The following is a 13983-nucleotide window of genomic DNA, read 5'->3' as shown; positions in this document are numbered from 1 at the left end:
GGGGGGGGGGGCAGTGTAAGGTGGAATGTTTCTTCTCCCTCTCTGGGCTTCTCCTCTAGCCACCTGCTGTCTGTGATCAAAGTTCTGAGTCTGGCATAGCTGTGCCAGGGAGGCACTCCCTCTGGACCAACACCTTTGCCCACCCAGAGACTCCAGGATCCACTGGAGACTCAGTACATTAGGCGGGGGAGGGGACCTGGGATCTTCCTTTCTCCCTTCCCCTTGGGAACTGGACAGTTCAAAGAATTCAGGCTTTGGTTTTTTTTTCTTTTCATGTACCTTTTAAATTGGGTTTAGCAGGAGGATACCCCAGCTCTGTTTAGTTGTCAGATTCGGTTTTCTGTCCCCTTGAAGCCCTTTGTCCTTGATTGGTGTTGAAGGATTTACAGAGGTCTAGAGCCTTGTAGCTTCTTTGCCACCATCTATGAGCTGTCTATGTTCATGCCTTTTGCAGATTCTGAGCCGTTTGATCGATGGGAGTCGATTCCAGGAATTCAAAGCTGAATATGGAACAACTCTGGTAACAGGGTTTGCTCACGTGAAAGGGTAAGATTTTCAATGCTTCCCATCCTTGGGGTCTGCAGCCTGGAGAGGCCTGAGAGAATCAGGTCGGGTCATTATGAATAAAAGTCCAGGTATGTCCTCTGGATTGGCTCGGGGAGTCCATGTTTTGGCACCTTGTGAATGGCATCTTGGGTGACTTCCTGGGTAAGAGCTGCATTCATCCCCACCTGTGACAGCAGTCTGATCTTCTCTTGGCGTGTTCCCAGTGGTTTGGGACACGTGCAGGCATACTCCGGGCGGGGCAGGCCTGCAGACGTTCCTGCAATCCATCTCTCTCAGTCTAAGCAGGATCTGGCGATCTGAGTGGATTTCAGACACGGCATGAGTTCATGGTAACAGCCAAGAAGGCTAATGCTGACATGCTGCCCATGACTGGGAAGGGGAGAGAGTTCCTATGTCCAGAGTGAGATCCTACGTTTGGGGATTCCCCTGATTGGCAGTCAAATCAAGTAAAGAAGCATTTATGAAGCACCTGTTATGTGCCAGGCCCAGCGCCCGTGCTCAGGACACCAAGTTAGGCAAAGGATGTCCTCACTTTCCAGGAACTCAGTGGGAATATGCAAGTACAGGAGACATCCAGGCTCCATTGGAGATAGGCTGGGAAAGGCTGCCTGCACACGCTGGGATTTTAGCCAGTTGGGCCAAAGTTTTTTTCTGCATCAGTTGAGATAACCACGCGCCTTCCACTGGTGGCATTATTGGCACGGTCAGGTTTGCCACGAGTTTTCCTAATCTTGAGCCGTCCTTGCCTTCCAGGTATTCCAGACCTTCAACTTGTAGAGGAGGCCGTGATGGGCCGGGCCTCCGGGTGAAGCAGTCACGCGGATGGGCTGTTGGTTCAAATTAGATGTCTTTTTGGACCGATGTTAGGTGGTTCCGATACTGAGCCCGTTAGCCTTCTCGGGGCTATTTCCTCCTCCGCTGAACGAGGAGCATGAATCTGATGGCCTGTGAGGTGCCTTCCAGCTCTGCCCCTCCTGGGGGAGCCCAGGAGAGCACGAGCTTCTCAAGGGCAAAGATCAGAGTAGAATTCCAGAAGGCTTGCTGGTTGGGGCTTACCAGAACCCTAACTCACATTTCTAACTCCTGATCTCTGCTTCCCTCCTGCCCCTCTCCATCTCACATCCTCACCCCTCATCCATGGTCCTTCTCCCACTCCTTTTTCGATGGGCCTCCTGGTCACCGTCCAGTCCTTCTGTTGGAGCTCAAGGATGGACATGACCGATTGCTTCCTGATGCCCACCATAAACACAACTCACTTTAGCAATGAGCACTTGACAAATATTGGTGCTTTTGATCCTCATGACAGCCCTGGGAAGGAGGAGCTATTGTTATCTTCATGTGGCAAATAAGGAAACTGAGGCTGAAAGAGCTTGAGTGACCAGGTTACATAGCTTCCAAGTCCCTGAGGCTGGACTTGAATTCAGATCTTCCCAGATGTGAGTCCAGGACGCCACACTAGCACTCCTTGGTGACAGCACGCCGACTCTCCCAGGGACAGAGCCGAGACCTCGGAGCGACTCGATCCCCTCTGCTGACCCCACAGATGTCAGCCCATCTACACTTTTTCACTGTCACGTGTTGATGGTCCAAAGAGCACGCAAGGTGGAGCCTTGCTTTTCTGTCTTTGTTTTGCAGGCATCTCATCGGCCTTGTGGCCAGCAATGGGGAGTTAAGCCATCAGGCCGCCCTCAAGGGCAGCCACTTTGTCAGCCTGTGCACTCAGCGGCACATCCCCATTCTGTTCCTCCTGAACACCATCCCGCAAGCATCTCCCTGCACGAGCCTGACCCAGGTACGAGATCTTCCAGGGGGGGAGAGAGAAGTCAGGCCTTTAGAGAAGGTTTCATGGGGGATGTGCTTCTACTCATTATCTCTTTCAAGTTCAACCACCAGCAGCTCAAGTGATGGTACAAGAAGTCATTGGACCCGGGGCAGCTGGGTAGCTCAGTGGATAGAAAGCCAGGCCTGCAGATGGGAGGTCCTAGGTTCAAATCAGGCCTCAAATATTTCCTAGCTGTGTAACTCTGGGCAAGTCACTGCATAGCCCTTACTGCTCTTCTGCCTTGGAACCAATCCTTAAGTCTTTCCAAACTTCATGACTTGCCCAAGGTCTCACAGTGAGTGAACAGCAGAACTGGGACTCGGGTCAAAGTCTTTTACCTCAAAATCAATTTTGCTCTTGCCATTCAACTTTTTATTCCAAGGATCACTGCACTTCAGAATCGGAAGACTCCAGTTTCAGTTCTTCCTCTCCTGTCCATGATTAACTTTTTTAAGCTCACTAAGCATTTATTCCCTGCCCTCCTCACCAGCTTCATGCCCAGAAAGAAGGAAAAAAGAAAACAAAAACAAAACCAGTAGAGCAAGTCTGCAGAGTTGAGCAAAATAAATTCCCTCATTGGTCCTCTCCAGCAATGTCTGCCTCTGGCAGCTCCAGTCCATCCTCCCTCGTCTACACGGTTATCTCATTTGATCCCTGCGACAATCCCAGGGGGCGCTGCTACAATTATTGTCTCCATTTAACAGATGAGGAAATTGAGGCTGAAAGGGGTTTAATGGACTTGCTCGGAGACCCATAATTAGGAAATGTGCTTGAGGAAGGATTCAAACTCAGGTCTTCCTGATTCCAAGTCCAGTGTTCTTCCTGCTGTTCCACCTAGTTGCCCACAGTTGGATGTCACTAATGACTACCTGGAGTCTTTACCAGTGGCCCAGTGTGGCGGAATTTGGAGTCAGGATTTGGCAGCTTGACCTTGGGCAAAGCCCTTAGCCTCTTCCTGGGCTTTGTTCTCCTCCTTTGTAGAATGGAGTGGTGGGAATATCAGCCTCTTAGATCTCCAAGTTTTGTGCTCAGAATTCCTGATCTCTGCTTCCCTCCTGCCCCTCTCCATCTCTCATCTCATATCCTCGTCCCTCTTCCATGGTTCTTCTCCCACTCCTTTCTGATGGTCCTCCTGGCTTCTTTTTCCCTTTTTGTTTGCCATAGATTGGCTGGTCACTGTTCAGTCCTTCTACTGGAGCTCAAGGACAGAAATGACCGATCGCTTCCTAGTGCACCATGCTAGGAACCATAACTTGAATTGGAATTATTATAAGTGTCTTCCTCACAACAGTCCTAGGAGGCAGGTAGTACCAGTACAATCACCCCATTTTACAGATGAGGAGATCAAGGATCAGAGAAGTAAAGGCACTTGCCCATGGTCATTCAGCTAGTAAGACTCAGAACCAAGATTCGAGCCCACGTCCCTACTGACTCCAACTCCAGTGATCTCTCCACTCTACAAAGCTTCCAGAAACAATTCAATTTTTTAACAACAACAACAACAACAACAACAACAACAACAAATGAGTCCAATTTTCAGAGAATCGTTGATTAAAGTTTCACACAACATTCCCAGATGAGATAACTGAGTCCCAGAGAAGATCGAAGGATCAGTAACTTGAGGAATGCCCCACAGTTTTTTGGAAAAGCCAGAAAGAAAATCTAGGACCACTGCTCTCCTCAGAGCCTGGTGCTCTCTCCACTGCACCATCTACCTGCTCAGAAGGGACCTTAGAACACCTAATCCAGCTCCTTCATTTTACAAAGAATGGTCCCGGTGACTTATCTTTTCCTCTTTCACTTCAGGCAGAGGATCTTGGCAGGAGATTCAAAGCCCAGGCCTGTATGATGGCTACCATTGCTTGTGCAGAAGTCCCCAAGATAACACTGGTTATCGGTGGCAATTTTGGAAATGACAGCTATGCCATGGTATATAAATATTGATTGTTGGGCCAGATAACATCTTGTATTCATGAACTTCCAGAGCTCCCCCAAAGGAAATGGAGCACCTCTCCGAGACTACTTCCCCGACTCCCACACTCTTTGCTTAGACATCTCAGATAATATTACAAGTCTCAGAGTTCTAGGGATAATAACGCTCTTGTCCATGAATCCCCATCGGTGTGCTTTCCATTAACAATCAGGCGGTAGCTTTTTTAGCAAAGGTATTTACTAAGAAAGTGTAGTAGGAACAGTCATTGGGACAAATGCATTCTCCCATGTATACACAAGGTCTCTGGGGAAATTGGGCACAAGCTGGCTGGAAACTGAGGTATAGATAAATGAAGTGATTGATCACAAAGCTAGTAAGTCCCTGAGGCAGGAATCAGACACAAATCTTTTTGACTCCATGACCAATATTCTATGTACTATGTCACATCAACTCTCCTACTGGGCATGGAAAGTCAGAGTTTAAGTATGTCTTCTTTCAGGCAAGTAAGGGAATGAGAGTGTCCAGGTGGGGCAGTCCATGGAGATTTGGTGTTAGAGTTGAGATAATAATCCTACCTTAGAAATTTCTTATGTGAACTTTGGCAACCTCTTGGTGCCTCAATTTCTTTATCTATAACATGAGGGAGTTGGACTGGCTGATCTTTAAGCTCCTTCCATCCCTAGATCAATGGTCCTCTCATTATTGGTACGACATACAGAAATGACAATTTATCCTTTTGTTCATTTAAATTTGTGTATTTTGAACATTTCTCTGGTGGATGGCTCGTTTTTAGTGTGGGAGATCATTCGACCCTAATTTCTTGTTCCTGTGGCCCAATGCAAGAGTTGCTCTTGTGGATTGCAGATCTCTAATTACTGACTTCCTGGAAGGAGATGAACATTTCTCTATGGACACATCCACATTAAGGAATCTGGAAAAAAAGTGAGTTTTGAGATCCCCCATAAACAGACTTGGTCCATTAGAGTAAGAAACATAAATAATTAGATTAAGGAGAGAGGATTCAGTTCTGCAGTTCTCGACTTTTTTCATGGCTTCTTTCCTAATATTCTTCAAATAAAAACCATTTACCCCATGGAACAAGGAATACTTTTGTTGTTTGGCTTTGCAAACCCAGCACTGAGCAGGAAATTTTAAAACAGTTGTTGAATTGAACCCTAGATTCAGATTCAGAAGATCTGAATATTTCATGAATATAGGGACAAGTTTGAATCTTGGTTCTTTTTGCTATACTCTGTGCCCTTGGGAAGTCACTTCACTCATATGGGCTTCTCTTTTCTTCATCCACAAAATGAAAAAAGTTCCTACCTCCTACCAAAAAGGAGGAAAATGACTCATCTGTACAAAAGTATAGCAGCTATTTTTATTACGGCAAAGATATGGGACCAAAGAGGGATGTTCCCCAGTTGGAGAATGGCTGAACCAATTATGGCATATGAACATACAGATTATTATTGCAATGTAACAAATAGTGTATTCAGAGAAACCTAGGAAGACTTGTATGATAAACGTTAGAGGGGATATGGCAAAATTGGAACACTAATACATTGTTAGTGGAGTTGTGAACTGATCTAGACATTCTGGAGGGCAATTTGAAACTTTGTCCGCAGGGCTCCAAACTTGTGCATGTCCTTTGATCCAATAATATCACTACAGAGTATAGCAAAAAGAACCAAGATTCAAACGTGTCCCTATCCCAAAGAGATAATAAAAAAACGGGACAGGGAAGGACCTACTTGTATAAAAATATTTATAGCAGTCCTGTTTGTGGTGGCAAAGAGATGTCCATCAATTGGGGAATGGCTGAAAAAATTTTAGTATCTGATGGTCATGGAATGCTATTGTGTTATAAGGAATGAAAGAGCTGGAAAGACCTTCATGGACTGATGCAGAGTGAAATAAGCAGAACCAGGAGAACATTGTACACAGCATCAGAAATATTGTGGATGATCAACTGTGAAAGATTTAGCTACTCTCAGCAAAACAACGATATAGGACAATTCTGAAGGATTTATAACAAAGAATGCTCTCCATCTCCAGAGATGGAACTGTTGGAGTTGGAATGCAGATCAAAGCAGTCTATTTTTCACTTTAGTTTATTTGGGTTTTGATTTTATAAGTATTCTCTTGCAACAAAAAACAATATGAAAATAGATTTTGCACAAAAATACATGAATGACCTGGATCAAATTGCTTATCTTCTCTGGCTAGGGGGAGGGAAAGGAGGAAGGGTTGCAATTTGGATCTTGCAACTTCAGAAAACTTATGTGGAAAATTGTTATTACATGAAATTGGTCAAATAAAATACCTTTAAAAATATTAGCTGATCTGATAGGTGTGAGGTGGTCCCTCGGAGTTATTTTAATTTGCATTTCTCTAATCAAGAGGGACTTGGAGCATTTATATGACTAGATGACTTAGATTTCTTCACCTGAAAATTACCTGTTCATTTCCTTTGGCCATTTATCAATTGGGAAATGACTTTGATTCTTATAAATTTGACTTAAGTCTTCTACGCTTTTGAGAAATGAAGCCTTTATCAGAGAAATTACTATAAACTTTGCTTTTCTTCTAATCTTGGCCAGCAGGACAACTTTTTTTTTTTTAATTTTTTTTTAAACCCTTAACTTTTTTTTTGTGTGTGTATTGACTTATAGGTGGAAGAGTGGTAAGGGTAGGCAATGGGGGTCAAGTGACTTGCCCAGGGTCACACAGCTGGGAAGTGTCTGAGGCCGGATTTGAACCTAGGACCTCCCGTCTCTAGGCTTGGCTCTCAATCCACTGAGCTACCCAGCTGCCCCCAGCAGGACAACTTTTAAAGTTACATTTTGAATTTATCAGACACTTAAAAAACAGATAAAAGCAAGGAGTACAAAGGAGAGGTTTATCATTTCATGGATGATCCTAACTAGGTATAAAATAAATATAGACGTGTTTGCTTTATTGGTCATTGGTAGATCCATAATTTAAAAAAATACAGTGAAGGTATTAGGGGATAGATGATGGCCAGAGTTTCTCTATCTTTATGAGCTCTTCTTCTGAGGGCAGGCTTTTAAGTTGTATCATTTTGCATGTTGTGAATCTGAATTCTTTTAAGTTAAGATATGTTGATCTGCTAAATGAGTCAGCTTCTCGGTGGTTAATATTAACAACATTTAACAAAAAGGGCTGACTTAGATTTAGTTGTCATCTTACACTTAGCAAAATGTGTTCACAGATTTGAGTCCTGCAATGCCCCCGGAGGCAAGAAAAAGCTTCAATATTTGGATACAGAGTGGGCTGAGAAGAGAGACCAAAGGCAGAACAGAGCTCAGATGTTAGAACAACCACTTCCTCATTCCTCTTTCCTCCTTTGTGTAACACCTTCTCCTCCAGGACATTCTCTTCTCCCTGGGTTTTTAGGATTCTTTTTTCTTGGTTGTTCTACCTGTCCAATCACTCCTTCTCTCTCCCTTGTTGGATTAGTAGCCATAGCTTGCCCCCCTTATTGTGGGTGCACCCCAAGGTCCTGTCCTGAGCCCTTTTCTCTCTCAACACTCTCTAATGTGGTGGCCTCATCAGCTCCCAAGGGTTTGATTATCAAATCCTTACAGATGCCACCAATTCATCTTTACAGTGCCAGCACACAGTCAGCACTCACTAAATGCTCTGTTTCTCTCTCTCTCTGTCCCTCTCTGTCTCTCTCTCTCCATTTATCTATGTATCTATCAACTATCTACTCCTTCATCTATCATCCATCCATTCATTGATCCATCCATCTGTACATCCATCCATTTATCTATCTATCATCTATCTGTCTATCTATCTGTCTATCTCTCCATCCATCCATCTGTCATCTATCTCTCTATCTATCATCTATCTATCTGTCTATTTATCTACCTGTCTATCCCTCCCTCCCTCCGTCTGTCTGTCTGTCTGTCTGTCTGTCTGTCTNCTATCTATCTATCTATCTATCTATCTATCTATCTATCTATCTATCTATCCATCCATCCATCCATCCATCCATCCATCCATCCATCCATCTATCTATCTATCTATCTATCTATCTATCTATCCATCTATCCATCCATCTATCTATCTATCTGTCTGTCTCTCCAACATCCTTCTATCTCGCTGTTACACTTGTGTCTATTCAGTTCTACTTTCCCTCCTAGTTTCAGCTCCAGATCCCCAGAGGCAGGATTCAAATCCGCCTCCTCTCCTACAAAATGCAGATTCTCTGCCCGCAGCCCCTGGACCCCTTCCCGCATCTGTGGCAGGTTTTTATTTGGGCTGCAGCCTGTCCGCAGAATGCAGCCTCGCTGAGGGCAGGGCTCCTAGCAGAGCACCTGGCACATAGTAGGTGTTTAAAAAGTGTTGGTCAGGCTGAGTGACTGTCTGTAAGCGCCAACCTTCCTGCTCTCTCCATCAGGCTGGAGGCGGAAAGCACAGCGTTTTACTCCTCAGCCAGACTGTGGGACGACGGCGTGATCCTGCCCCAGAATTCCAGAGAGGTGAGCTGGCTGGGCTCTTCGGTCAGGGCGGGGCTGGGTGGCAGAAGCCCACGTGGAGGCTGGAGGACCCCGGCAGGCTGACTAACCTAACAAATGGCTCAGAACGGCCTCGATGATGACTTATTTGGAGGGACGAGAAGAAGTCAGGTTTCGGGTTTTGGTTTTTTCCTTACTTTGATTTAAGAGAGATATTTGGAAGATCAAAAGCACATGAATCAGGGGGCAGCTGGGTAGCTCAGTGGATTGAGAGAGTCAGGCCTAGAGATGGGAGGTCCTGGGTTCAAATCTGACCTCAGACACTTCCCAACTGTGTGACCCTGGGCAAGTCACTTGACCCCCATTGCCCACCCTGACCACTCTTCCACCTAGGAGCCAATACACAGAAGTTAAGGGTTTAGGAAAAAAAGCACACAAATTGGTTTAATTCTGCCAAACAACTGTTTAGATGGAAGAAAACAATTCCGATGGCTTGCTTTGGTTGACCTCATTGGTGACTTTTCCTCCCCAAATGGTTTATGTGTAGATATAACCATAGTCACCAAGGTCCTTTGGTCATGTGGCATGGAGTAATGGAGAGAAAGAGTCTGCCAATGAGATTTGGGTTCAAATCCTGCCTGTGACACATACTAGCTGTGTGACTCTAGGTGAGTCACTTACTCAGTGCTTTGGGAAATTTTAAAAATTCCAAGTTGGTGGCTGAGTAGATTTAAAGCCTGGCCTAGAGATGGGAGGTCCTGGGTTCAAATCTGGCCTCAGACACATCCTAGCTCTGTGACCCTGGGTAAGTCACATAACCCCAGTCATCCACCCTTACCACAATTCTGCCTTGGAGCCAATGCACAGAATTGATTCTCAGACGGAAGGCGAGGGTTTAAAAAAAATTCCAAGTTGGAAAGACTGTGCCCCCCAGCATTGCCTCACCGGGGAGTTCCCTGTACCCACAGAATGGCAGGTCTAGTCCTACCTCAATTTTAAAGTTGTTCCTTTAGCTTTGCTCTCGCTCAAGGGTTTCCCAGCCCAGACATCCTATTTATAGTTATTAGCTAGCCCTGTTTTTATAGGAGCATCGGATGGTGCAGTGGATAGAGAGAGCATCAGCCCTGGAGTCTTCCTAGACCAGAGTTCAAATCCAGCCTCAGACACTTACTAGCTGTGTGACCTTGGGCAAGCCACTTGCCCTCTATTTACCTCAGTTCCCTCAGCTATAAAATGGGGAACATCACAACCCCTATCAGCTGGATCGAATGAAATAGTACTTGTCGAGGGCCCGGCACGTGGAAGGCGCTGTGTCAAGGCCGGCTGTATGAAGACTCTGTCAGGGTAGATCAAGAGGTCAAATGGCTGCTTTGGGGCTTAGTTTTAGATTTTCCAAATCTTTTGGATGCATGAATTGTGTGGTGCCGCCCTGCACTGCCAAGAGCCTCCCTCCCTTCTGGAGATTAAAAAAAGAGAACAAGCAGCTGACAGACTGCGATTCTGTCCTTGGCTGAAGAAAAGTCATTCAGCCAAGAAACACTGATTAAAGTGCTGCCCCCCCCCCCCCCCCGAGCCTAGAATCACAAAATCTGAGCTACGATTTGAGGGATCGCAGGCTTTAGCTAGTGCAACCCGGGCCTCTGTGACATGTCCAGCAAGCGGCCATCCAGGCTTTCCTTGAAGACTTCGAATGCTGGGAAGCCCATTGATTGCCCTGTGATGTAGCCCGTTCCACTTTGGGGGCTTCTCATGCCTCAAGAGCCTCTCCATCCTGCAGAAGCACTTCAGTCGTAGAACTTGTACCTTGTCAGTGCCCTCTGCACCCCAGATCCCTATTTCCCTCCAGCTGGAGAATGGAGAGCTCCTCAACATCATTAGCAGCAGCATCTTCTTCCTCCTTTCCTCTTCCTCTCCTTTTTCTCCTCCTCTTCCTCTTCTTCCTCCTTCTCCTCTCCTCTTCCTCTTCTTCCTCCTTTCCTCCTTCTCTTCTCCTTTTTCTCCTTCTCTTCCTCTTCTTCCTCCTTTCCTCCTTCTCTCCTTTTTCTCCTTTTCCTCTTCCTCCTCTCCTTTTTCTCCTCCTCTTCATCCTCCTTTCCTCCTCCTTCTCTTCTTCTTTTTCTCCTTCTCCTCTTTCTCTTCCTCTTTTCTTCCTTCTCATCTCCTTCTTTTTCTCCTTCTCCTCTTCCTGCTCCTCCTCCTCCTCTTCCTCTTTTGCTTCCTCACCAGCTTCCTTATTATGAATTATTGTTACTAGGGCTTAGTGTTGGAAAAAGGGCCGTGAACAGACTCCACCTGTGATTTCCGTGGTGTCGGGAGCTCCGGGGCGGGGATCTCCCCATTCAGGTTGGCTCCCACCTCTGCACTCTGTCTTAGAGTGCTGCCTTGGGAGCTAAGAGGTGAAGTGACTTGCGTCGGGTAAAACTAGCCCAAATATGGCAGAGGTAGAACCTGAACCCAGGACTTCCTGGTTTTGAAGCCATCTTTATATTCACCTCAATAAGCTGTAGGATAAGCCTTGTCCCAGCGCTCTAACGTTGCTATGATACGTCCCAAGCAAGAACAGGAAGCAGCGATCAGAAGAAAGTCCTTCTCACGCCGTCATCATTCATCGCGTCTTGCATTCTCCTGTTTCCTGTCTAGGTGATTGCCAAGTGCTTAGAGATCATCAAGCAGAAGGACCCCCAGATGTCCACCCGCCAGCAGCAGCCCATCCTCCGATTCTAATCAGGAGTGACTGCTGGGAGCATGAAATGGTGGTTTCGAGGGATTTGGGTCTTTTAGCATTGAGAGACGGGATGGATGTTAATTGACTGAAACTTTGAACACGTTGAGCAAAACTCGGACTCGGAGACTCGGACGGAGAAAACGGAGCCGTGAGCCGTCCGGCGCCTGTTTCCCCTCTTTAGTCACGAGTGTAGACATACTTCGGGTTTCCCAGCACAGGAAGACTATCTCAGGGGAAAAGCGTCCTGAGGAGCTGGGTGCGAGTCCTGCCTGTTCCTTATGAGCTGGGTGTCCTTGATGAGTCCTTCAGCTTTTCAGGCTTCTCTCCCATCCTCTGTGTGATGGCAGACGGGCCAGCGAGCCCTTCAAGCAAGCCCAGCATAGCTGGAAACGGGTGACGGAGAGCCTCCTCTCTCCGTGACTGGGGCCCGAGAAGGGCTCCTCTCCTTCCTACAGCCGGCTGACTGTAATGGAAGCACGAGCTGAGCGTGTCTACAGAGGCCGGGACAGGAAGTGGAGGCGGCGTCTCTCGCCGGGTGTCCCCCCCAGAGGGGAGGCGGCAGCAGGGGGACGGCGCCGTCTCCGGCCCGTCACCCGCCCGCTTCTCTCCCTACTGCGCTCACGGCTGCCTCTGTTTCCCCGCCGTGACTCTCCTCTCCAGATCTTAGACGAATGAATACCAGCGAGAGAAGAGCACCGGCCATGACTGGGGAGCTCCGAAAGCTTGGAGGAGGCCCCAGAGTCCCCCTCCATGGCCGGGTCGCCCAGGAGCTGCTGCTGCTGAGCCCGGAGGCCGGGCAGTCAATGGGCTCAGAGCTGAGGCACCCCGTATGAAGGCTGCCCGGAGGCTGGAGCGATGGAGCCGCCTCCGCTGGATGCAGCCAGTTCAGAAACGCCTTTTGCTCGGTTCTTGTTCGGAGGTTCTTTTCTCTCCTTTTGTCTTCAGGCACGAGGAGGTGGGAAGGAGGGAGGGCCAGCTGTGGTTCCCTGAAAAGGACCAAAATGGAAGCCCAAAGAGCAGGCGCCCCCCAAGCGGAGGGACCCTCGGGATTGGCTCCGCGGCCACCACAAGGGACTGGACGGCCACCCTTTGGGGAGTCAGGGAGGCCGAGCAGCCGGGCTGCCCCTTGTCGGACTTGTTCTCGTTTTGCCTCGTCGGCTCAGGAAATGTTCCTTCGTAAAGACGGGCCGACGACCCTCCCTGTGCTGGTTGTTGCTCCGTTTTTTCACCAATGTCTGACTCTGCGACCTACTTAGAGTTTTCCTTCCTTGTTTTTTCAAACCTTTACTTTCTGTCCTGGAACAATTAAAAAAAAAAAAAGTAAACCCTCCCTTCCATCTTAGGATACTGTGTATTGGCTCCAAGGCAGAAGAGTGGTCACGGCTAGGCCATGGGGGTCAAGTGACTTGCCCAGGGTCACTCAGCTAGGAAGTGTCTGAGGTCAGATCGGAACCCAGGAACCCCGTCTCTAGGCCTGATTCTTAATCCACTGAGCCACTCAGCTGCCCCCCACCTAGTAACAATTCTAAAAAATTAGGGTAAGGCAGGGGTTCCCAAACTTTTCTGGCCTCCCGCCCCCTTTCTAGAAAAAATATGACTCATTATTTTTAAATTTTAATAGCAATTAATGGGGAAGATAAACAGGTGTGGCCATCACTGCTCCCCCTGGATCGCTGCAGCACCCACCAGGGGGCGATGGCGCCCACTTTGGGAATCACAGGGGTAAGGAAGGGCTAGACAAATGGGGTTAAGTGACTTGCCCGAGGCCATATAGCTAGGAAGTGTCGGAGTCCAGATTTGAACCCAACTCCAGTCTTGGCACTCTATCCTGCCCTCCATTTGGGTTTTTTAAACCCTCACCTTCCATTTTGGAATCAGTACTGTGTATTGGCTCCAAGGCAGAAGAGTGGTAAGGGTGGGCCATGGGGGTCAAGTGACTTGCCCAGGGTCACACAGCTGGGAAGTGTCTGAGGCCGGATTTGAACCCAGGACCTCCTGTCTCTAGGCCTGACTCTCCATCCACTGAGCCACCCAGCTGCCCTCCATTTGGGGTTTCCCTGACAGAGATGTTGGAATGGTTTTCTGTTTCCTTCTCCAGTTCACTTTACAGATGAAGAAAGGGAGGCAAACAGAGTTCAGCACAAGGTAGGAAGTCAGGAAGTGTCTGAGGCCAGACTTGAACCAGGAAGACGAGCCAAGCGGCCCCTAAATCATCCTAGATCTGGGCTTCTGGGCAGAGCTATGAGGAGGCCTCAGAGCGCCCCTGAGGGCACAGGGAGGGCGGGATGGCGGGACGAGGCGCCCCAGCCCGGCCCGGCACTTGGACCACGGATCGGGGGCTGCAGAGGCTCCTGAGCCGAGGGCCGCGCGAGGAAGCTCACTGTCCGGGGAAGAGGGCCGAAGGATCGGGCCAGGATTGTGGATGTGGAGCTCGAGGACGCCTCCAGGC

General features: G+C 47.9%; 1 protein-coding gene across 1 annotated transcript in view; it reads left to right on the top strand.

Moving 5' to 3' along the window:
• Positions 1–12860, top strand: part of LOC123245754 (methylcrotonoyl-CoA carboxylase beta chain, mitochondrial-like) — a 142121-nt gene extending 129261 nt beyond the window's left edge. Inside the window, exons 4-10 of the mRNA XM_044674757.1 lie at positions 455–546; positions 2203–2359; positions 4196–4318; positions 5116–5169; positions 7565–7614; positions 8725–8833; positions 11450–12860. Coding sequence (XP_044530692.1) covers positions 455–546; positions 2203–2359; positions 4196–4318; positions 5116–5169; positions 7565–7614; positions 8725–8833; positions 11450–11533 — 669 coding nt within the window. The 3' untranslated portion in view covers positions 11534–12860. The remainder of the gene's footprint in view (positions 1–454; positions 547–2202; positions 2360–4195; positions 4319–5115; positions 5170–7564; positions 7615–8724; positions 8834–11449) is intronic.
• The last annotated feature ends 1123 nt before the right edge of the window (positions 12861–13983 follow it).

This window comes from Gracilinanus agilis, chromosome 4 (genome assembly GCF_016433145.1).
Source record: "Gracilinanus agilis isolate LMUSP501 chromosome 4, AgileGrace, whole genome shotgun sequence".
Classification (NCBI taxonomy): Eukaryota; Metazoa; Chordata; class Mammalia; order Didelphimorphia; family Didelphidae; genus Gracilinanus; species Gracilinanus agilis.
Note: the sequence above shows the minus strand (reverse complement) of the source record. Positions and strands in the feature narration are given on the sequence as shown.